At 39.9% G+C, this 24,494-nt stretch overlaps 1 protein-coding gene across 2 annotated transcripts in view; it reads left to right on the forward strand.

The window, feature by feature from the left end:
• Window positions 1-7,396: 7,396 nt before the first annotated feature.
• Window positions 7,397-24,494, forward strand: part of rbfox1l (RNA binding fox-1 homolog 1, like) — a 45,164-nt gene continuing 28,066 nt past the window's right edge. The window contains exon 1 of one of the 2 annotated variants that reach the window (XM_039741258.1): window positions 7,397-7,735. In XM_039741258.1, coding sequence (XP_039597192.1) covers window positions 7,649-7,735 — 87 coding nt within the window. In that variant the 5' untranslated portion in view covers window positions 7,397-7,648. The remainder of the gene's footprint in view (window positions 7,736-24,494) is intronic. The other variant, XM_039741257.1, reaches the window with a different exon arrangement.

The raw sequence follows: 24,494 nt of genomic DNA on the forward strand, positions 1-24,494 counted from the left end.
TGTAAAAGACTCATTGCAAGTTATCGCAAACGCTTGATTGCAGTTATTGCTGCTAATGGTGGCCCAACCAGTTATTAGGTTCAGGGGGCAATTACTTTTTCACACAGGGCCATGTAGGTTTGGATTTTTTCTCCCTAAATAATAAAACCAACATTTAAAAACTGCATTTTGTGTTTACTTGTGTTATATTTGACTAATGGTTAAATGTGTTTGATGATCAGAAACAGTTTGTGTGACAAACATGCAAAAGAATAAGAAATCAGGAAGGGGGCAAATAGTTTTTCACACCACTGTATGTTTACATCAGTGGTTCTCAACTTGTGGAGCGGGCCCCCCTAAGGGGACGTGATGTAACAAAAAGGGGGTTGCGAAGATGTGAAAAAAAGAAAACAAGAATCGAAAATATGAAAAATACATCTATTGAAACCAAAACAAATTAACTTAAACTACATTCTGATACTAGAACAATAAATATAGAGTTAGATAAATGTCGATAAAAGTTAAGTAGGTATAATAAAATATGCATCTATGACATATCATTAATTAAAAAAAACCAAATTGGTATTAGTGGGCTACTTTCAAAAAAACGTTAGAGGGGTGCAATTAAAACTGTTATGAAAACTCGGGTCGCAAATACGTAAAGTTTGAGAAACACTGGTTTACATCCTTAAGAGTGTTACGCATGAGCGCTTAGGGAGCAACTTAAGGACCTAAAGAGCAGCACAAAATCACAAGGCAGGGGACGATGACGGTGCGCTAACCTTTCTTTCTTTATTTCGACAGGAAAGACAAAAACACGCAGCCATAAATCCACCCGAATACCTTATCCAGCAGAACAAGCCACTTCCGGGTTCCTTCCTTCCCTCTGGTCCCACTATGATGACGTCACCACGTTCCATCTGCCCCTGCGGTTCCTTTCCCACCATTTAAATGTCCACCATTTCCATATGAATTTGTCTGTACTGAGTTTTCATGCTCTACCCAAAAGTCTGTATAAAACAAACCGGTTTACAGTATATGGAGATGGACTCCCCAACTCTTCAACTTGTTGTTTGTGCTTCTTTTACAAGAGATACAGAGCTTTGAAGGGAGAAACAGCAGATAAGAAACTCATGGTTAACATCAATTTTAAATCTTCCTTATTTTCGCTTTCAATTATTTATACTTTTGAAGATATTATATAGGACATAGTGAGATATCCTGTGGATTTGAACTTTTAAAAATGCATTTTAAGTTGTAACCACAAGGGGGCGCCACAGAGCTCCAAACCACAGACACAACAGCACCCAGCACAAAAGGGTATTTACTTGTCAACAAAACATTTCCAATAATCACCAGACAGAATGTCAATACCAGAAAACAATGATCAATTTCTTCCCTCCTTCCTTCCTTCAAGTACGTGTCACCCACTGCCTCCCGACTCTGACTCCCTAAGATGAGGCTGCTTATGAATTAGACCCAAGAACTGCTTCCAGTCTCACATACATGTCATCCTGTGCACTTCCAGATTGAGTGGAAACCAGAGCAGTCCTCCCTAACAGCACCCTCTGGCAGTACCCAAGGACCTGATGGGGCTGCAATTCCAACCTCCAATTCCCAGCATGCTTTGTGAGGGTTCTAGCTGAGTTCAGTCCTGTGGAACACTGCCATCTGTCCAGGCTAGAAATCATCCTCCATCCCAGTCAGGATATCTCTCCTTCCTTCACAGCACTTCTAAGTAAAACACCTTAGAAAATGTACTACACCAACAAGTAAAAGATTGTGGGGTGGCCACTGAAAGACTTGCATCCACATGTCTGGTCTATAGATTAACCTTTGGTGGTCCCGCTTGGAAACTGTTATGTTAAATTCACTTCTTTAGTTCTTTATCAGTGCTCATTACTGCTCCAAATTGTTTTTTTTTTATTTTATTTGCTGCAGAAAGGTCTTCCAGAAGTTGGTGATTCCACCTGTCATGCCGTCCACTGCTTGCCTGGATAGTTTAGTCCTGTGGTGGGCAGTGACAGTCCTGGTGGGCTGCCATGTAACCTTTAATGTCCATCTTGCTTATTCACTTCCTTGTTCATTCAGATGCCTGACTCTTGCTGTCTTTTAATTTACTTTATCCTTTGCCTTGTAGGACCACTACTACTGCCATGACTTGCTCGTGAGTTTTTTATTTTCTGTTTTTTCCTTCATTTTAGTTCATTTACCTGTCAAAAATATAAAATCTGTATTTTTTTTTTCATTTTTATTTATCAGACAGCAATTCTTCACTAGTCAGTAACAACAAGGCCTCAACCTCTATCTGATCAGCTAAACAGGTGCCATGTTCACTTTCATGCTTGTTTTCATTAAATACAGCAGCTGCAATTAATAGAGTACTTTGCACAAAAGCACATCTTTTATAAGTTACTTACCTCATTTTCACTGTAGTGATGGCCAAGAAAAAAAATGTAAATACATGTTTTCATGCAGAAAGGAGATTTTAAAAAAAGATTTTGATAGAACAGAAGTGAATGAAGATCAAATGTGATCATCGTTGGACAACAGCAAACAATATTATAAAATCCAAGAAAAAAAATCTTAAATTACTTGTGCTGCCTAATTCACACGTCAAGCCATCCAGTTGTGAGCTCCCAATCTCACAAACACATGGAATCTTACTAAAATATTGTTAAATAAGTCACTTCTAGACACAAATGAGAGCTTGAATTGGAGACCCAGAATTCATTTGGTTTCTCATTCTTTTATTAGGCATGTCTGATATTTTCCTTGATTGGTGGTCACATGTAATTATGAGAAGGGCGCTATATAAAGAGACTTTATTTTCACAAGACCCTCCCAGTGTTTCCATATTTCATTCTCCTCATATCTCTTTTTTTATAGCATGTGCCCCCCAGCCTGCCACCCCACATGTAGAGCCCATCACTGCTGCTCCTGTCCAGGATCATCTTCTTGACAGGAATGCAAGGACATCCTAGAAGAAGATGCTAGCTGACAGCTGGTACAGGGCATACTGGGGGGCAGGGGGCAGTTAAAGAGGGTCTGAGAATGGTGAGCATGAAAAAGGCGGTGACCAGCAAATGACAGCTGACTAGTGGGGGTAGGGAGATTGTAGGGGGTGTCCATAATAGAAACAAATGGCAGCCACCCAATGACTGAGAGAAACCGAAAAAGACTGCTACGGCTGTGTCAGCCCTAGTGTTGTTGGTGACATTAAAAGCATGTGGCGCCCTACAGATTAGATAATCATTATCTTAAAATGTCTGGCCACTAAAACAAGAAAGTCCCTGATGAGTGCTAAAGTGTGATTAAAAAAAAAAGCAGCATGGGACTGTCTACATTTTTATTGATGCTCTGCAATTTTACTCAGTAAAGAAACTCTTATTCAGAAAAGAGAAGGCACGGGGATTAATGTGTTATAAAGTAGAGGAATACATAAAAACTTTTGGAAGCATGATGATCAATGTGGATAAAGAAAGAAGGAGAGCAGCAGGGGGATGCCAAAAGTCTGCCCAAAACCTTGTGACGACGATCACCTTTACAAGCCAGGTGTAGGTTATAACAGGTCATGTGTCACAAATGTGCAGCCGCCTGTAAAAATACAAGAGACACGCATAGTTAGTCTCCATTTCAATACAATACAGCACCAAATGCAATGATACAGCATGTCCATTCATGCATCTGCTTTCATATCCACTTCTTGTTTTCATGGTGCTATTGATGGAATGAGGAAGCAACTGGTGAGACAAACAGGGAGCAACTCTGTAAAAAAAGTAGAAAAATAATAATGAAAGGGCTTTTTTGTGCAATAAAACTGCCGGGCGGCTAATCACTTAAACTTTACATCCATGTGTTTATATAATCCACTTGATATAGAGCATGTTCACGGAGCCCACTATGAGAGAGGTTCTATTAATTTGTCCTTTTCAGTTTTAAACAGAAGCTGTCTATAATTCCTCTCTAAATTCTGTTTTTCTTCCCTCAAACCAAAGATGTGTGTGATGATCAGTTTACAACACTAAATTGGCACTGCGCGAGTGAATGTAGGTGTGTGAGGGAGTGTGCCCCAAAATTGACTGCCATCCCATCTAGGGTTAGCTCCTGACACACTATTGATGCTATTGGAAAAACGTCTACTATTGTGACCCTGAAGTGAAGTAAACGGATATATTATATTATATTATATTATATTATATTATATTATATTATATTATATTATATTATATTATATTATATTGTGATTAAGCGGGATTAGAAAATGGTGTAGTATGGTATGGTATGGCATTGTAATTTATGTATAGTAACGGCGGACTGCACGATAAATACAGTGAATCCACTTGACTTGACCATTCCTAGTTTTCATCCTCTTTCTCTTTACGTTTACTATTCGTTTGACCATCATCATCAAGTCCTTCCATGAGAACCCAAAATACAAAGAGGACTGTTTCATTGATGTCAGGTAGAATGCCTAGAGGGGGCTGGTTGGTCCCGTGGCCTCAGAACCCCTGCAGATTTTATTTTTTCTCTCCAGCCGTCTGGAGTTTTTTTGTTTTTTTTCTGTCCTCCCTGGTCATCGGACCTTACTCTTATGCTATGTTAATTAGTGTTGTCTTATTTTTATTCTTTTTTTGTCTTTTATTTCTCTTTTCTCCATCTTTGAGCTACCTTATTTGTATGTAAATGTGCTATATAAATAAACATTGTTGTTGTTGTTGTTTGCTCAGAGGTTGATGCGCTTGCTCCTTCCTGAGCAGCTCTTCTTGTCTCCACTCTAGCGGCTCGCTTCTTCTCTTCATTCGTTGGTATGTTTTCGTGTTAAAACTGATTAAGTCAGTGTTTGTGTTACAATTGCTTAGTACATTTTCCTTAATTTTTCACTTAAGTCGGCACAATCTGCCTCAAGAATGATTTAAGATATGAAGAGGTAGGGGAAGTGACAGCGAAGGTGGTAGGGACTGAGAACGACTCCTGTACACATGCAATACACTGCCATCCTGGTGGCTTCTGCAGAGAGTTGATTCTACAATAAAATAAAATAATAATAAAAAGACTAATAATTCCCAAACTCTTCCCTTTTAATATAAAGCTGTAGTGCAGAGTTTCAGCATAGTCTATGTGTACCAAATTTCAGGCTACAAGTTATTTGATTATTGAACTTCACCTTCCTGGGATGAACTTTGACCTTGGAGGTCAATCATCACCCAGAAAGTGGATAGTAGCCATCATGTAGTATATGTGTACCAAATTTCAGGTAAATTTTTCAAACGGTTTGCAAGCTATAGGTGATTTAAAATCCTGGACAGACAAACGGACAGCCACGGTAGCATATTATATAAGAAGATAATATATTATCGTGTCTCCATGGGTTACCTCCAGGTCTTCCAGTTTCCTCCCACAGTCCAAAGATATGCAGGTTATCTGAATTAGGGATTCTAAACTGGCCAAAGTGTTTGTGTGTGTGTGTGTGTTTGTTCACCCTGCAATGAACTGGTGCCCTGTCCAGGGGATTGTTTCTACCTTGTGCCCTATGTGTGCTGGTAAAGGCCCCATATCCCAGTAATCCTGGTCATGATAAAGGAAGCTTAAAAGATGGTATTATATTATATTATATTATATTATATTATATTATATTATATTATATTATATTATACTACTAGCTGTGCTACCTGTCTAAGATGGGTTAAAATCTGACAAAACAATGTAGACCACAGAGTATTCAGCATTAATGCTTTCAGTGCACTATCTATTGGAGTGTATTTTGTTAGTCATGCAGTAATAAAATGCACTGCATGTTTAATTCTAACAGATGGAGCATCACAAACATTAGCACTGCTTTTGCTAATCTAATGCCAAATGGCATTCAACAGAGAGACAACAACCAGATGGACACACAGATACACAGATGATTGTCCTTTTATTAAGGTAGATAAGCTGTTTTCTGTCATTCTGGCAGTTATTCTTTGTTGGACACATTCAGTGTTAATGTTTGCACTGTACGATCTATTGGAATATATTTTGTAATGCATGCAGTAGTACAATGTTTTGCAGTTTTAATTCCAGCAGAATGGCACATCACAGTCATTTGTGCTGTTTTAAGGATTCCCATACCAAATGACATATAACAGAGACACAGTAACCAGATGGACACAAACACACACACAGACACAAACACACAAACACACAGCAGACACTTGTCCTTTAATTAAGGAGGATAAACTAAATTCTGTCTATCCAGCATTTACGCTCTGTTTGACTAAATCAGCAACGTTTGCAATGCATCATCTATTAAAATGCATGTAGTAATGCATGCAGTAATAAAATGCATTGCATTTTTCATTCCAACAGATGGCACTTCACAAACATTAGCACTGGTTTATGAATGCAAAATTGCATATAACAGAGATAAAGCAACAGATAAACAGACACACACAGATACTTGTCCTTTTATTGTCTCTATTCAATAAGTGCGCGTACAAAAAGGCGAGCTTCAAAAGTGCGACCTCAATTGGGTGCGGCAAACAAAGGCCCGCATAAATAAAGGCGAGCTTCAAGGGGACCTCAATTGGCAAATAAAGACGTTCGTAGATAATTTAGTTCAAATGGCTCTGGAATATGTGAAGAGCAACAATAATAATACATTTTTTTTTGTTGCCTTTATTCGCTGCGCCCAATTGAGGTCACCCTTTTGAAGCTCGCCTTTATTTACACGCCCTTATTGAAGGATACCCCTTTTATTAAGGTGGACATTCTATTATATTATGCTATATTACTACTAATGCTGATGTTCTAATAATTTTTGTCTGTGCATAGATTTCACATTCTCCCCATATCTAGAAGGACAAGGTTATTTCCATTTCATATATGAGCATGTATGTTGTCTGTCATGGTTCCAGTGTATGAGAGGGTTCAGCATTTGACTGATACCATGTCCAAAACTGAGTCTTGTCTTGTGCATGAATCTATTGGTATTGGATATGGGCTCCAGCGTTGAAAATGAATAAATATGATAAAACATCTGTAAAATATCACACCATATCAGCATTAGTCATTCTTTACTGGTCTCATTCCAGGGCTGAAGAGTACCAAGAATTATTATTTGTACGCCGTATTAAATAAAAGTATGGCGTAATAATCTGTCAGACAGTACACCAAATCAGAAGGCTGAATGTGAGAGAGACGGGAACAGCAGGAGGCTGAATCTAAAAATACTAGAGAGGAACTGGACCCCCTTCAGCTGTCCCTGTCACTCTGGCCAGCGTCGTCTTGCCGGACTCTGACACGCTGAGGCATTGACACAAAACATTTTCTGAGCTGGACGAGGCAGGCCGCATGTTGAGAAACTGAGACAGGATGCAACTCTTGACAACTGAAACTTAAGCTCTGAAACTTTTTTTTCTCTTTCTTATTTTCTATTTTACCATTTTGACTGAAACTTCTAAAGAGGAGCAAAAAAAAAACAAATCTCAAAAGTCTTGTGGTCAGCCAGAATCAACTTTCTTTCCTTCCTTCTTGTTGGTTTTTCTTTCTTTCTTCAAGCCTTGGTGCCGTCTTCTACACCCGTCCTCCTCCTCCTCCTCTTCCTCCTCCTCCCCTCCTCTCCCCGTCTCCCCCACTTCTCTACTCTTTCTCCCACTTCTGATCATTGTCTTCATTACTATGCACCATGCTCTCATCTCCTGCTGTCGTTCTTCACCCCTATGGACTTCCCGTCTACCCACAGACTCCTTCTTGCTACTCCGGACTGGTTCAGGTACTTCTCTCTTTTTTCATTCTGTTGTCTGTCCTTCCATCTTTCAGTGTTTCTGGGTGGCTGACCTCTCGGTTAATTTGGGACTGGGGTTTGTGGGTGTTTGAGAGTCAACTCTGGCTGACGAAATTCAGGTGTTAATGAGCCCTTTCCATTTCTCAGTATTATGTGTAGAGTGAAATTGGGAGCACCATAGTTACATTTAACACCTAACCTTTAGTTGTGACAAATATTTGTACATTTAACTACAAGCAATGAGCTCATTGATAAGTGTGAATGTATCAACCCTTGTTCAATGGTGTATCTATTATTGAATTAAATGGACTAACACCTATGTGCAAGTAAAAGGCCTCACATTTAACTATGAAAGTAAACTAAAATAACAAACCTGAAAAGTAGGTGAAGTACTGAAAAAAGTAGAAAACTCACAAAAAACAGATACCATAAGACAGGCAGAGACCGAAAGTTCTGCACCTTAAATCTGTTCACATGAATACAAGAACAGGATCAGAGCCAAAGGGGCCAAAAGTCTGCACTGACCCCACTGAGCTGAGTGGTGACCGGACACACAGTAATAAAGCATTAGTGGAAGGAGCGGAACATGCTTGACGTGTGTGTATGATGAACAGTAAAAAATGCATCCATAATGCAGTATTTGTACTTTCCTTGTCCACTTCACAACTGGAGGTCCTAGAAGCTTTATAAGTGAGGCCCTCACTCTCCACCATGTCAAACTGCTAACCAGCTTCAGCTCTCCTGGTTTGTAGCCCCTCTCTGCAGCTGATACTAGTCTAGGATGTTAAAAGAATTCCGTATGAATGCTTTAAATATAAACAGCTTTATGATTAATGAATTAGAAATAGAATCATGAAAGTAGGAAGTTACAAGAACTTTCTTAATATTTCATTAAAGACTGTCAGTAAGTGAATAGAAATGATCACAATAATCAAATACCTGCTTGGCTGATTGATAGGTTGTTTAAATAAGAAAGGACGATGTTCACAGACAAGAGGAGACGTTTGGTCCTTAGGGCTGGTTTGTCCAGCTAAGAGCTAAAATGTCCCATTAGATGCCCTTATCCAGATATTTGGGAAAAAGTGTTAAGGATTCAATATGAACTACAACTTTAACAATTTGTTAAAGAGTCCCACGACTCTCGTGTACAGAAGTGATCCTGGCATCAGGCTGAAATGAATCACATAATTATGGGTTTAACTGATATATTATATTATATTATATTATATTATATTATATTATATTATATTATATTATATTATTGTAGTGTTTGTTAATATTGTGCTTTTCAAAAAGAGAAAACTGCAAGAACCGTTTAACCTGTCCATTCATTCCTAATACAATAAACCAGTTTGCTGAAGCCACTTTTTTAATGCAGGGTTATGGGGAAGTGCAGGAGTCAAACCTGAACAGGAGGCAACTCCATTAAAGTTGTTGCACATACACAATCACAATCAGGGCCAGTTATGAGTCACTAATTAGCCTTATAACAATATTATTGTGATGGAGTCGAAAACTGGAGATTGTGAGAGAACAAGCAGCTGAATGACTGACTAACTGAGTAAGCACTTGAATTATTGAAAAATCTAGAGGCAGCACTGTGCTGCCTTTCTGGCTTGAAAAAAATTGATAATAAAATGGGAAAATCAATCAAAAATTGTTATGTATCAGTATGTTCTTCTATACTGGAGCCCTGCCCGGGGTTTGTTTCCTGCCTTGCGCCCTGTGTTGGTTGGGTTTGGCTCCAGCAGACCCCTGTGACCCTGTAGTTAGGATATAGCGGGTTGGATAATGGATGGATGGATGGATGTTCTTCTATATAAAGTAAAGCCATATTCGGACAGGATTAGTTTTATTCCAGGAGGTGGTGTAAAGCCATTTTTACCACTGCAATTTTTAAGCATTATTCAGACAGGATTAGTTTTTTGCATCACAAGGTGAGATAAAGTCTCCCCATTCCACATAGTTAATGTATGCATACCGTCAGTTCACACCACGTTAGCAACCCTTATTTATAAGAACAATATGTCTCCATTTGCAACTCCATTTAGACCTCCAAGAGGATTTAACACCCCACCTCACCCCTCACCTCACCCCCCTGTGTTCAGGTTGTACAAGAAGGAGTACACTGACAGTTCTAGTTTTCTACTTGAGCCCTGGGTAAGGTTTTAATTACTGGAGGACCTCTGAATTTTGGTTCCGTTCAAATTTCATACATGACAGAATTTTACTGACTTGTTGATTTGCATGGGATTAGAATAACCTGGGGTTATTTTTTTATAGACTTTTTATAGAGGGTGACACAGTGGCTCAGTGGTTGACCACCATTCACATCCCAGGTCCTCCTTATGTGGAGTTTGCATGTTCTCCCCGTGTCTGCATGGGTTTCCTCCGGGCACTCCGGTTTCCTCTCACAATTCAAAGACATGCAGGTTAGGTGGATTGGCGATTCTAAATTGGCTCTAGTGTGTGCTTGGTGTGTGGGTGTGTTTGTGTGTGTCCTTCGGTGGGTTGGCACCCTGCCCAGGATTGGTTCCTGCCTTGTGCCCTGTGTTGGCTGGGATTGGCTCCAGCAGACCCCCGTGACCCTGTATTCGGATTCAGCGGGTTAGAAAATGGATGGATGGATGGATGGATGGATAGAATAACCTGGGGTTATTTTTTTATAGACTTTTTATAGAGGGTGACACAGTGGCTCAGTGGTTGACCGCCATTCACATCCCAGGTCCTCCTTGTTTGGAGTTTGCATGTTCTCCCCTGTCTGTATTGGTTTACTCCAGGTGCTCTGGTTTCCTCCCACTGTCCAAAGACATGTCAATGCTATATTGGGCCTAGTGTATATTTGGTGTGTGGATAAAGGTGTGTGTGTGTGTTCTCCCTGTGATGGACTGGTGCCCTATCCACAGTTTATTCCTGCCTTTCATGTTATGCTAGCTGGGCTAGGCTGCAACACCCCCAGAAACCCTGATATCAATTAAGTGGTTTAGAAAATGACATGACTTTTTATAGAATTTAAAAGTCTCTATAATGTTAAATAAACATTCTGTAAAAAGTGACTGACATGAGTGATTCAAATGGGAAGAAAATTATAGCGGTCCTCCAGTAATAATTACTTTACCCCACCTACTGGTGTAGAACTAATGCCATCCAAACAGGGCATTTGCCCTACAAATGTGTTCTATGAGATAGTTATTCAGTATTTCTCACATCTAAATTAATGTTTGCCTTATTGAACCACCATGCTGCACAAACTCCCTATAAATGGCATAATGCCTCACCAAGTTCTACAGGTTACTTTGGCAATCCTGACTTTTGCTTTTTGCAGTTTATTGTACTAAATGACTGTAAATGTTATTACATCTCAGGCGCTTGCTGACTTAGCAGACTTTCAGGGCTGGTGGTGTGAGGCCCACCATTAATGGATCAATAAAGCTGACCAACTATCTTCATTTCCTGTAATGGGGGTTTATACCCCATGTTTATCTGGCATCCCATTGTGATTGTTAGGCCACTTTGTGCCTTATGGTTACGGAACACAATTCAGAGATTAATAACCTGAATTAACACCAAGAAATATGTAGTTGCATGTGAAGGGTCACAAATTGAAGTTGATATGTGTAAAAATGCCTCTAGACAACTTATGTGGACATCCTCTTGTTGTCTGTTTATTTTACAAAATCAAAATCTCTATCTATCTCTATAGATATTTTTGGATTTTTTTTAGACGGAAATTGAAGCAAATGTATGTCCATGGCAACACACCAGCACTTCTCTGTATTCACATTAGCATTATGTACTGTGGCACCAATAAGCAACCGAAAATAAATTCTCTTGATTTTTGTTGACCAGGGCTACTGTGCCCGGCGGCTTGTCCTCACGGTTCACCCATGGTGATTTGGCCTCATGCCATCTGACGAAGAGGCATTTCTCTGCTTCTCTGGGCTCACAGGATTGGATGCTGTAGGGTGGTACCCTAGCCTGAGATCTCACTGCACTGGAACAATTCTAAATTATGCTGTGGTGGGATGTCATTAAAGTAAAGGAGCTTGCCTAGTTTAGCCTGATGATGTTGGTTTTACTTGCCACCGTCCAGGAATAAACATCCACATGGGCAAAATGCCCAGCTTTGGATTTATGTGCTTGCTTCTCATAATCCGGACCCTATTGTAAATTGGAAAAAGTGAAAAGAGCTGAGAAATTCTAATGGTTAACTTAAAATAAACAGAGCCTGGGACTGGGAACAACATGGTCCTCACCTTTATTATTTCTATTACTGTTACTATTGTTAGATGTTGTAGCAGTATTAGTATTAATTGTTATTACCCTAATGTTCTTGAATAGAATTGCAGAACCCATCATCATTATTATTTTGTGAATTGAATTTAATTTTAATTTAAGTTATTTATGCTTCACATTGCTTTTGTTATTTACCACAATGCCATTTTGCATTCTTTATTTTGATAATGGGTGCCGCCATTTTGCGCATTTTGTGTTCTGCATAACTGACTATTAGCAGATAAAGAAAACAGTTAAAGGACCAAGAGAGCTTCAAAAATGTTTGTCGAGAACAGGCTGGGGTCAAAGTTGAAAGTAAAAAAATGCTCAGTAAACAAAACCCAATACCCTTTATAAATCACAGTCAACATTAGAATGAAAAATTCATAAACCAACTCCTTTGCTAACAACATTGCTAACAATTTTGTTTGTTGTCCATTATCTTGGACAACCAGAAAGTGAGTGACACTGACCTTTGCATTGTCACAGTGTAATGATTCTGTCCCAAACTGGCAATGAGGCAAGCGACAGCAGATAAAACAACAACCGAAATGGCAGCACCCACAATTAAAACTCAATGTCTTTGTATTAAAACGGCCTTATTTTACACAAAGCAATCAAATGAATTCCCCATGCCCCATAACCACAGAAGAAAAGAAAAAAATAAAGAAAACTAATAACACTGAGCCAAAAAAAAAATTTAAAATTAACCCAATTCATGATAATTCGTTTGTAGTAATGGAACTAACTGTTGTCCCCTAACATCTGGAAGTCGACAGACTGTGACAGCAACAGTCAAGAGACAGGGGTTAGGAGCACACGCTGATACAGTGCATTGCCGCACCCACCACATGACAAACCAATTCAAGATCTCAAATTAGGACCCGAGTGCAGCCATGCAATAGGTGACACCTCAGTGTTGGCTGGAGTGCCTGTTCCGCCACCAACCCCCATGTTTTTCCCTGCAGGCTGGAGGGCCTACTTGCAGGGCTGGAGGCAGATTCACGTCATACCCGGGATGGAGCAATCGCAGGTTAAGGGCATTGCTCAAGGGCCCAAAAGAGTAGAGTCACTTTTGGCATTTTACGGGGTTCAAACCTTTCGATTGCCAGCACAGATCTCTAACCTCAGAGCCACCACTCCACCCAACAGTCAATAACAGTCAAGATTCTTGGTCAACCTCTAAAGCAGTGTGTTCTGAGCCAGTGGGCTGGAACCCATTTTTGGGTCAAAGGCTGCCACTGGTAGGCTATGAGTGTCTACTCTTCCTAATAGAAGTGGGTAATGGGAGAGTCACAAACACTTAATCACTTTGGGGTGCCTAAGTGCTCGGCATTGCCGCATGATATTTTCATGATATGTTAAATTCACAAAGGAGGGCTCCTGTTCTGATGATTATCTTTGAACCCCCCAAATGGGTCAAAAAATCACTTACATATGAAAAAGTGGGTTACATCATTTTGAGAAACATTGCTGATGTTAATGATAAAACTTCTATAGACAGTTTTAGGAATTAGGACAAAATTTTCTCACTGTAACTTTTTTAATTTAGCATTTTGTTAGTGTTATTTGAGTAGAATGGATCTTCTGAAATTTCACAACTGATTGTTTCCTGGCTTCTTGTTCAGTTTTAGTTCACATCCTTTTCTACAATTCTGGTGCATGCTTTTTGTGAGAAAATTAATTCTATAATAATAATGGAATAATAATAATATTAATGATATGTAACTTTTCTGAAATGAATTTTAATTAAGGGAAGTATCAGACACACGGCTTGAATCAGCTTTAAAGTGTGCATCAGTTCATCAAACCAGACCAAAGTAGAGGGAACAGTTCACCTAACATGCAACATCTTTAGATTGGGAAAGCACTGGAGTACCCAGGCTGAGAGTCAAATCCAACAGTGCTGCCCAAATACTGATACTTAACCAAATAGCCAATCAATCAATTAGCTAATTAAATCATTGCATGAAGCATTGATCAGCATAGTTGCACAGTACTGCTGTCTCTTATCCATAGTTCAACAATTAATTAATGGTCAGATATTTTGGGTTCTATTTAAGTAACATTGTTTCTCTGTCAGTTTAAATATGTATGTCTCTTTGTACTTTTCATTATGTAATTAGTAATTCATAAAATTTCTAATTACATCACCTGTGAACTTGTTACAACATTCCAGGCCTGTGCTCCAGTGCTATACAAAATAAATAAATATACTAAAGCTCATAGATCTATCGTCTTGGTTTTAAATCCCATTCTTAGTCATTGTCTTTGTGGTGTCTGCACATTTTCCCCAAGTTTGTAAAGATTTCCTCCAGTGGTCCAGTTTTTGTTTCATGTCTCCATAAAGGAGCTGGTGGGGTAGATTAGCGTGAATGGTTTCTTCCAGGTACTGGTGCCATATCCAGGGCTGGCTTTAGTCTTGCAGTTGATACTGCTGGGCTAGGCTCCATCCTCCCTAACCCTATGAAATGTTGTGTTAATAAAATTCAACAAATAAATTTAAATTGATAAAAAATATAACCTTCTCAGTATCACTAAATCCGATTTTAGGGTAGTGGGCAGTCAGAGCTTATCTTAATGGCATCAGCTGTAAAGCAGAAGACAACCCTGGATAAGGTGCCAGTCCATTGGAAAGATTGAACACCTATAGAAAATAGGAGGGAAAATTGTGTACTTGGACAAAATCCTTCACAAAAATGGGAGAACTTGCAAACTGCACACAGAATCCATTGACTGGGCACAGGATTAGAACCAGTGATACTGCATCTTTGAAGCATCAGTGCTAACCATCATTGCTACCAGTTCATAATTAATTGATTAATTTCTTTATAATTTAAAAAGTAAATGAATTAACTGATGCATTCATTCATGGTTTTATCGACCACTAGAAGACTGTCTGAATGTGGGTCATGAGTTGCTATTGTTGGTGGTTTTCAGTGGGTCGTGAAGTGGTTTGCGAGGAGGTCATGCAGTGGAGACAATCGTGTTCAGTTCCCTCCTGATCTGACAACTGCAGATTCACCAAGGAGTACACAGTCGATTCACCTTGCTGGGCCACATACACACTTTGATTGATTGATTTGCTGCTTTAGAAATTGATTGATTTATGAGTAAGTTAAAGAGACGATTGCAGATGCTGTTTAACAAAATCATGGGAATGACAGGCATGACAATGCAAAGTTAACAGCCAACTTAGAAGCTAACCTTCAGAGGAGCACAAGAGTTCAGTTTGTGCCAGGACTTGCTATCAAAAGACCTGGCAAATTGAGAGCTGACAGGGTCTGAACAAGCTGGATGCCTCGCAATTAGAGCTAAGTGAGTGGCTGAAGAAGCCCTCTTAAGGTGCTATGTGAAGAGATGTGCCAGCTTCAGGAGAGAGGAGGGAGAGAGCAAGCAATTAGGGGAAGGGACCAAAGACTGGTGGTAATGAGGAGCAGAGCTATGTGAGGACTTGAAAGTAATCCAAGCAGGATTAGACATCTAGCGTTCAGTGCCATGTGGATGTAGCAGGTTGGTGATCTGGTCCAACAGCATTTCCTGAGGATGCAGTACTCGTTCTGCTACATTTACTGACTTGCTCTGTGCTGCTGAGTGAGTCAGCTCTCCAGTTACAAAATCATGGTAGATACCATAATCTCTGGATATTGAGCATTGGGCCTGAATCCATTATAGTTTTCTAATTTATTTGTAGGGTAATGCCAGTGAGACTCTGATGCCAGAGGCCCCACTAGGACATGGCTTTCCATTGTATTGTTACACTGCATTGTTGGACTGCCAAGTCATCTGTTTCATGATAAGTCACAATCTGTCCTTTGGGACATCTCTTCAGTGGAAGGGTGATTACAGGAGAGTCAGATGAGCACTGAGGCGGGCAGCTGAAGGACACGGAAAACCAGTAATGTACCCAGCCATGGGCCATGAAGGAAACGAGGGGCTCAGATTGAATAGCAGCAGGTGTCACCGACTCAGGGAGCCCCCCGAGTCATAAACACAATCAAAACAGTTTTTGTCTGATCATCATGTTCTCCTCACCTGTCCACTCCTCTTTCTCGCTCACACAAACACCGCCTTAAATGGGCTCAGCTGGCACAGAACCTTGAACTGTGACCCTGGCAGCTGACAGCAGATGTCACAGAGACACAAAGCATTTCACACCTCCCGAAAATAGACAGAGCCAGTTGGCAGCAGCTCAGCTGTGTGTGGCTGTAAGTGTGCTGCAGGTCATTGAAGTCAAGAAAGTCAGCTTCAGCTAAATGCTCTGGTGGGCTTTTCTTTTCCTGACTTGATTATTTTTGTTAAAAAGTGCTTCACTATTGAACAAGTAAGGTCTTTGGTAAATTGTGACCCTAAAATGTCAGTGACACCTCGACTATTTTCAACAAGCTGACACTAGAAGGGGTAACACAGTGGCTCAGCTCCAGGAGCCTGGATTTAATCGCAGAATGGTCAGAAAGTTATCTACCTTATACTATATAAATGTAGTTCATAGTAAAGTCAGTCAGTCAGTCATTATCCAACCCGCTATATACTATCACAGGAGTCTGCTGGAGCCAATACCAGCCAACACAGGGCACAAAGCAGGAACAAATCCTGGGCAGGGTGCTAGCTCACCACAGGACACACACCCACGACAATTTAGAATCGCCAATGCACCTAACCTGCATGTCTTTGGACTGTGGGAGGAAACCGGAGCACCCGCAGGAAACCCACACAGACACGGGGAGAACATGCAAACTCCCCCGGGATGTGAACCCAGGTCTCCTTACTGTGAGGCAGCAGTGCTACCACTGCTCCACCATACTGCCCGTTCATAGTAAAGTACAGAATAACTATAGTTCATAACTATCTGAACTAATCAGATCTGCAGCATCAGTTACTTAAGCATAAACAAGCAAAATTACCTTTTATTGGCTAACTAAAAGATTACAATATGCAAGCTTTTGAGGCAACTTCTTCAGGCAGATGTAATAGGCCCCTTCTTCAGGCCTCGAAAGCTTGCATGTTGTAATCTGCTCAGTTCGCCAATAAATGGTGTCATTTGCTTGCCTTCTCACTACATTCATAATGGCTAACACGGTGCAACACCCTAGTACTTTAAGCATAAACAAATACGGATATAAAATCATTTTCCACAGGCACTACATCTTTGTAGATGGTGGTGTTGCTGGTGAAGGTGCTGCAGTAGCTTGTTCTTACATCCCATGGTGTTGTTTTCCATGACCTATCAAATCATTTCCATCAAGTGAAAAGGCCATCCTGTAGCCACTGTCATTGCCACACTGTCATGTCCATTTGTGAATCTTCAGTAATACAAGAGTTTGACCGACCTGCCCCAATGAACTCACACAGGTGTTCAATTGACTAATGATCATAATACAGTAAACACATTTCAAGGTCACCATGACGTGAGTTGTACGCTTATGACCTTATTATGGTGAGCCTCTTCTGAGACCCTCTTGTGGCCTGTAACGTGTATAACAGACATGCAAACCTAAGCATCAGAGTACCTGCCCATGCTGGTGTTACATGTCAGTTTTTGTGCAATGCAGACAGTTACTTCTGGTGCAGCTCTCTATCTCTCTTTTCATCGCAGGCTTTCTGACTTGTCATTGTATTGTTTAGTGCTGCTGCCACACAGCAGCACAGCTCTGGGTCCCCAGGTTTGATTTCTGGCTAGGTTCCCATTGGTGTGGAATTTGCTTAGGTGCTCAGTATTTGTGTGGATTTTCCTGTGTTTCTACCCATGAAAAAAAGTTACCGCTACATCAGCACTTTTATATTCTGCTGCTTTCATCCTAACCAGTTCTATAATTTCCTATTTTTGTGAAATGCATTATTGTTACCGTTATCTTTTATATTGGTAACTTTCTAAAAGTGTTCTGGTTAGTGCTAGTGCCTCTTAAATACAGTGATTAGGTTAAATTCACAGTTTAGCCACCTTCTAGCTTCATTCCAAAAGAACATGTTAGACAATTCCATATTGGATTCCCTTCCAAGGTTTAGTCCTGTTTAAAGATTAAGAATGGATTGATCATTTGAGTAAAAATTCAGTTTTTGGAAAGTAATCCTCATAATCAGGAAGAGCAAAAGTAGGCATTGTGGATTAGTAGTTAATGCACAAGGCTGATAGTTCAGTCTCCAAAACTGACTTTACTGTACTCCATTTTTAGAAAGTAAAATGCCATTTAATTTATTGTAACTTATTGTATTATGTTATTCTGTGCCTCAATAGTTAGTGGTGCAGACTCACAGATCCTGGGTGGTGCATTTTAAACCCACACTCAGTTGTGGCCTATGAGGAGTTTGAACCTCCTCCCTGTGAATGACTTTTCTTTAGGTTCTCTGGTTTCCTTCCGTTATACTTAGACACGCAAGTTATGTTAATTGGTGACTCTAAGCTTTCAATGTGTGAGTGAGTGAGCATATGTACAGAAGTGGATCACGAGAAGCTCTTACACATCCAGATCTAGTTCATACTTTGCACTTTTGTGTTGTTGTGTTGTGTTGTGTTGTTGTGTTGTTCATATAGGCTCCAGTTACCCAGGACTGGATTATATTATATTATATTATATTATATTATATTATATTATATTATATTATATTATATTATATTATATTCCAAATGTAGACACACTTCTTGGACATAGGAGGAAGCAGCAAACTCCACACAAACTGAGACTAAGCTAAAAATGGAACTCAGATGAAATCTGGTGTTATCAGCAGTAGAACTGAACACCGTGGCACCAAAATACATATAGTATCCAAAAAGTATACAAAAAGTATCTATTGTATTATCTATCTATCCATTTTCTTATCCAGTTCAGGATCACTAGGCCTTTGCCATTGTCAGCAGTATTGTTTGCAAAGAAGGAACCAAACAGGCTTGTGGAGCCATTCCATCACAGGGCCTCACATACAAATACCATACCATTATATTCTGGTTCAATTTGAAAAAAAAAATTAATATGTAAGGAAATCCTACATAACCACAAGTAGAACATACAGTACAAACTGAACAAATACAGTGTCTAGGCCCAAGATTCAAAACCAAGACTTCAGAACCTTAACATAGCAGCACTAATCATTATACTTTAATGGAAGTCTATATAATATAATATAATATAATATAATATAATATAATATAATATAATATAATATAATATAATATAATATAATATAATATAATAATATAATATAATATAATATAATATAATATAATAGAATGATAAGTGTCTATTTACCCATGTGTGTCTGTCTGGTTGCTGTGTCTCTGTCATTCCAACAAAAGGTGCATTAGAAACATTTGTAGTAATAAAATGCATTGCATTTGTCATTCCATCAGATGGTGCATCACAAACAGTAACAGTAATTTCATGAATCCCGTAGCAGTTAGCATATAACAGAGACATTGCATTATGCACTGTAAACTTTAATGCCGAGGGTTATGTTGAATATTTAGATTTTGACCCACCTTATATGTGTAGTACAGCTAGTCTATAACAAGAAATTAAACTTGGACATGGAATTGAGCTAACAGAGACATATGCAATGCATTTGTCATTCTATCAGATGGCATATCAAGAACATTTGTAGTAATGCATTTTTTACTACAAATGTTTGTGATGTGACATCTGTTGGAATGACAAAAGCAGTGCATTTTAATGCATTACAAAATACATTCCAATAGATGGTAAACTGCAAATGTTAATGCTGTCTTAGATGGGTAACACAAATAATATAATATAATATAATATAATATAATATAATATAATATAATATAATATAATATAATATAATATAATATAATATAATGTATGCCAGTCTGTCTGTATGTCTGTCTGCTTTTCAAGAGAGCACTACTTGACGAATTTATACCGGTTGATTTTGCGACCTCTCACATCTCACTAAGAATCGTTGTTCACTTGCAGGGGTAATATATTTGCACTAATCTGAGACAGAGGCTGTGGGCCGAGGGGAGGGGGAAGCGTGAAGTCAGGAGTGGAGAGTTGGTCTACCTCTGCATTTTGGAGTGTAACTTGCTTCCGCTTAGCTGGTGATGCCTTTTTGTTTATTGATTTTTAAAGTTTGTCCTTTTTCACTGCTCTGCGGGCAAAGCCATGGGGGACAGCTAGTAATATAATATTGGGCAGCAGGCACCACTGCTACCTTATGTTCTGGTTGCTCCCGTAGTGGAGCTTTTAGGTTCTCCCCACGTTCAAATGGCTTCCCTTCAGGAGCTCGGGTTTCCTGCCACAGCCAAAAGACAAGTAGGTTAGATGGACTAACAATGCTAAATTGACTGAGTACAAATGTGTGTGTGTGTGTGTGTGTTCTCCCTGTGATGGAATGGCATCACCTCCAGAGATTGTTCTTTCCTTGTGTGTGATGCTTGCTGGTGTAGGCTCTAGCTTCCCTGCAAACTTGATTTGGATGAGCAGGTTTGGAAGATAAAAGGATAATATAATATAATATAATATAATATAATATAATATAATATAATATAATATAATATAATATAATATAATATAATATAATATAATATAATATAATATAGCATGGTATGGAAGATGTTTGATGTTGCTATTTCTCAAATCCATGGATCTTCTCTCCATTTTCTTTCTGATCCATGCCCGACAGTGGTGAATGTGTGCATATTTGTGAATGTACATTTTGATAGACTGGACATTCAGTCCAGTGCTAGTTCCTGCTTTGCATCCAATGCTACTGAGATAAGCTCCAATGTCCTGGATAAAAGTAAGTTCAGAGAAATAGATGGCTAAATGAATGGATTTAAGGTGAGTGAATGCTCATATTTTTCAGGCCTTTCCAATTCACTTTATTTACTGCCAGTAACTTCCAGATGCAGCAGAGCCGCTCTTTGCCCTCCCTTGATAAGCACATTAATTTTTTTGCCTGAAATAAACTCACCTTCCAATGTTCAGATCTTTTTATATAAATTGTTGCAAATCTATGGAAGAAATAAGAAATATTTGTAAGCATGAAATACAATGGGTCTGAGTTTTATTTCAGTTAAAAACTTTTAAGGAGCACTATTAATGAGAGCAATCTGATAGAGATAGACCATCAGGCCTAAATTGATGACTGGAAAACACAACAGAGACAGAATAAGTATAAGTGAGAGTGTTGTGCTTTTTTTGTCCCCTCCATTATCTAATCTTAGGCTGACTGCAGCCAAGCGTCACCTTGTACGGTAAAACCCTGGAGTGGCACTGTGACGTCAGAGGGGATTTAAGGCAGAGGGTGTTGAGGGAACAGAGGGAACACTTAAGGAGACCGACGTGAATTTATAGACTGTCGAGAAAGAACAGCCTGAGCCACTACTGATAAAAACAAGAGTCTTAGATACATAAAAAAACATCTGGTCATCATCATCGCCACTGTCAGGGACACTTTACTTGCCATGTCAGGTATAAATGACGTCCTTACATGGTTTTATTGTGCCTATGTGTTTCCAGATATCACAGATCTTTATGTTCTCTTCAGTAGCATCCACCTGTTAGCGATAACTGTCCCAGACATGACAGGCAGGAATTCAGAGGTGTGGACCTCAGCAGCTGCAAGTAAAATGGAAATTGTCACTGTCGGGGAATCGTTAATGTAGTTAACTTCAGTTATTAAGTTATTTATTTAGCTATTATTTATTATTTACCGCATATTTATAGTTCTATTAATGATGTTGATATTTATAAAGTCATTTATTATGCCCTTTTGTATTCTTTCTAAATGCACAGAGTTCAGTAATTAAGTATTTTACCACAAAATTTGATTTGATTTGATTTGATGTGAATCACTTTTAATCAGTTAGTAAGGAATGAGAGTACAAATGAGCCCTGAAAAAGCAGTGGGGAGAAGGTGTCTGATTTAGTAACAGCATAGAGTCCATTTTCAGGGCATCTTCTTAATTGCCTTTAGTTATCATCTCAGGGTGTCCAGCACAGTACCTTGAATGTGGGGTTATCAAGTGCAGCATTGGATCAGTGTCTTTTGGTAGATATTTCTCTTTTTTAGTGCATTTTTGCTGATGTCTAGGAATTTGTTAACTTGAATCAATATGCTGTTACTAACTGAGAACAAGTTCACTTTGACCTGTTTGTCAGTTGCTGAAGATACTTGTTGCCCCTGTAGTGTCAATTTTTCCTTTGACTATTTGTTTTTTTTGCCCTTGACTTCTGCTTTGTTTACATCTAAATTAACTGATTCAGTTCACAATGGGAGCCACAAATCAACCTTTGGCATTCTACAATAGAGTGGCTCAGTGGTACAGTGTTTGAAACTGCTGACTCATGGATCCATCATCTTGGGTTTGAAAGCCTGGTCATTGTCAGTCTGACATTTGCATTCTCCCCATTCCCTCTTCTATTTTTCTCTGAGTTCTCTGATGGAACGGTCCTTGCGGATGGCACTGCAGTTGTGACCCACTGGGCTGGCTACTTTGAGCAACTGTTTAAATCTAATCCTCTGGCAAGGATGTTGGATATCTTTGGGTCCGTGGTTCTTGAGCCTGATCCTCCAATTAGCTGTGAACCCCCTAATCTCACTGAGATTGCTCAGCTGAGGGTAGGGAAGGCGGTAGGAATCTGTGGTATCTGGGATGATCTTATCCAGGCTTGATGGTAAGGCTGTCTTTCTGGCATTGCAAACAATCTTTGCTTCCATTTGGGAGACAGGTGTCATCCCAATTGACTGGAAAATGGGACTTGTTGTCCCTATCTGGAAAAGGAAGGGTGATCGCCTAGATTGCGGCAACTACAGGTAGATAACACTGCTTTCAATGCCAGGTAAGGTCCTTGCTATGGTCATCCTCAATAGGATCCATGATCACTTGTTCACCTACCAGCGACGGGAGATGTCTGGTTTTACGCCTAAGAAGTCTACCATCGACCGCATCCTGGCACTTAGGGTTTTCATGGAGTGCAAACGCGAATATCAGTAGAGTTTCTTTGTAGCCTTTGTCAATTTTCGTAAAGCATTCAACTCAGTTGATCGAGCTGCCCTGTGGGACATTCTGAGATTTCGCTGGATCCCCTTGAGGTTGCTGGATATCATGGCCTGTCTGTACGCTGGCACTGTGAGTGCTGTGCAGAGTGGAGGCAGACCCTCTGTGTTTTTCCAAGTTGATTCAGGGGGTTTGTCAGGGGTCTGTTCTGCTCCTACTCTGTTCAATGTTTGCATGGACTGGGTGTTGGACAAGGTTATGGGGTCCAGTGGCTGAGAGGCACCTGTTAGTGAAGTAAGATTCACTGATTTTGACTTTGCCAACGATGCTGTGATCTGCTCACAGTCAATGGAGGCTCTGATTGGGGCTCTTGAGAGACTGAGCGAGGAGTCTGAGTGTCTGAGCTTATGTGTCCTGATAAAAAACAATATCAGGCCTTTAATGACCCCTTAGGCACAACCATCAGCAGCGTGTCTGTCTGCAGAGAGAGTGTCAACCTTCTTGAGAGGTTTACTTACCTCGGCAGTGACATTCATGTCTTTGGTGACTCTTCCTATGAACAGTAGACGGATTGGGACAGCATGGGGGGTCATGAAGTCGCTGGAAAAGGGTGTGTGGCGCTCTCAATATCTATGCAAAAGGACAAAGGTCCAAGTCTTTAGAGTCCTGGTGTTTCCTGTCTTTCTATATGGTTTTAAGACATGGATGCTTTCCAGTGACCTTAGATGAAGACTGGACTTGTTCAGTATTGTGTCTCTTGAGCGAATCCTTGGGTACTGCTGATTTGACTTTGCTTTGAATGAGTGGTTGCTCATGAAGTCTCGAATGAGGCACATTACCTGCATTTTGAGGAAGCGTCAGTTACGGCACAACAGCCATGTGGCCCGATTCCCAAAGAATAATCTGGCTCACAGGATCTTCATTGTTGAGGGCCCAAGTGGCTGGAACAGGCCAAAGTGAAGTCCAAGTAACACCTTGTTGCGGCAGATAGATGGTCATTACCGGAGGGTGGGAGTGGACCGAGTGTCTGCCTGGGGGGTTTCCAACCAGGATCCCTAGTTGTTTAGTCAGGTGGTGGGCATGGCAACACACTGTACTAGTGCATACTTTCCATCCTGACCTGACCTGACTCCTATAACATTATGAAAAATGTCAGGTTGTCTGGTCCTATGTGAGTAGGGCCTACAAAGGCCCTGCCAATCCAACAACCCCACGCTGGACTGAGTAGGCTGGAGAACTCAGGATTGTTCTGTTCTATAATACTGCAATCTTATCAGCACCTCGTACTGTATTTGTGCTTCTCTTTCCTAACTTTACTTTATGGTAGGGACAGGGGCAAGCACCATGTTGACTGTTTCACTTGGGAAAGCAAGGATTCCTTCAATTTTGAAAAGTCCACATACTGTATAAAATTCTAGCAGTCAGACAATCTTCATCCTCTTCCAGCAATGTGACTTTGACTTGATGGTGGGTGGCTTGTGTTCCTTAATGATCATTAGAGTCATTGTCCTT

This window comes from Polypterus senegalus, chromosome 18, assembly GCF_016835505.1.
Source record: "Polypterus senegalus isolate Bchr_013 chromosome 18, ASM1683550v1, whole genome shotgun sequence".
NCBI classification, from domain to species: domain Eukaryota; kingdom Metazoa; phylum Chordata; class Cladistia; order Polypteriformes; family Polypteridae; genus Polypterus; species Polypterus senegalus.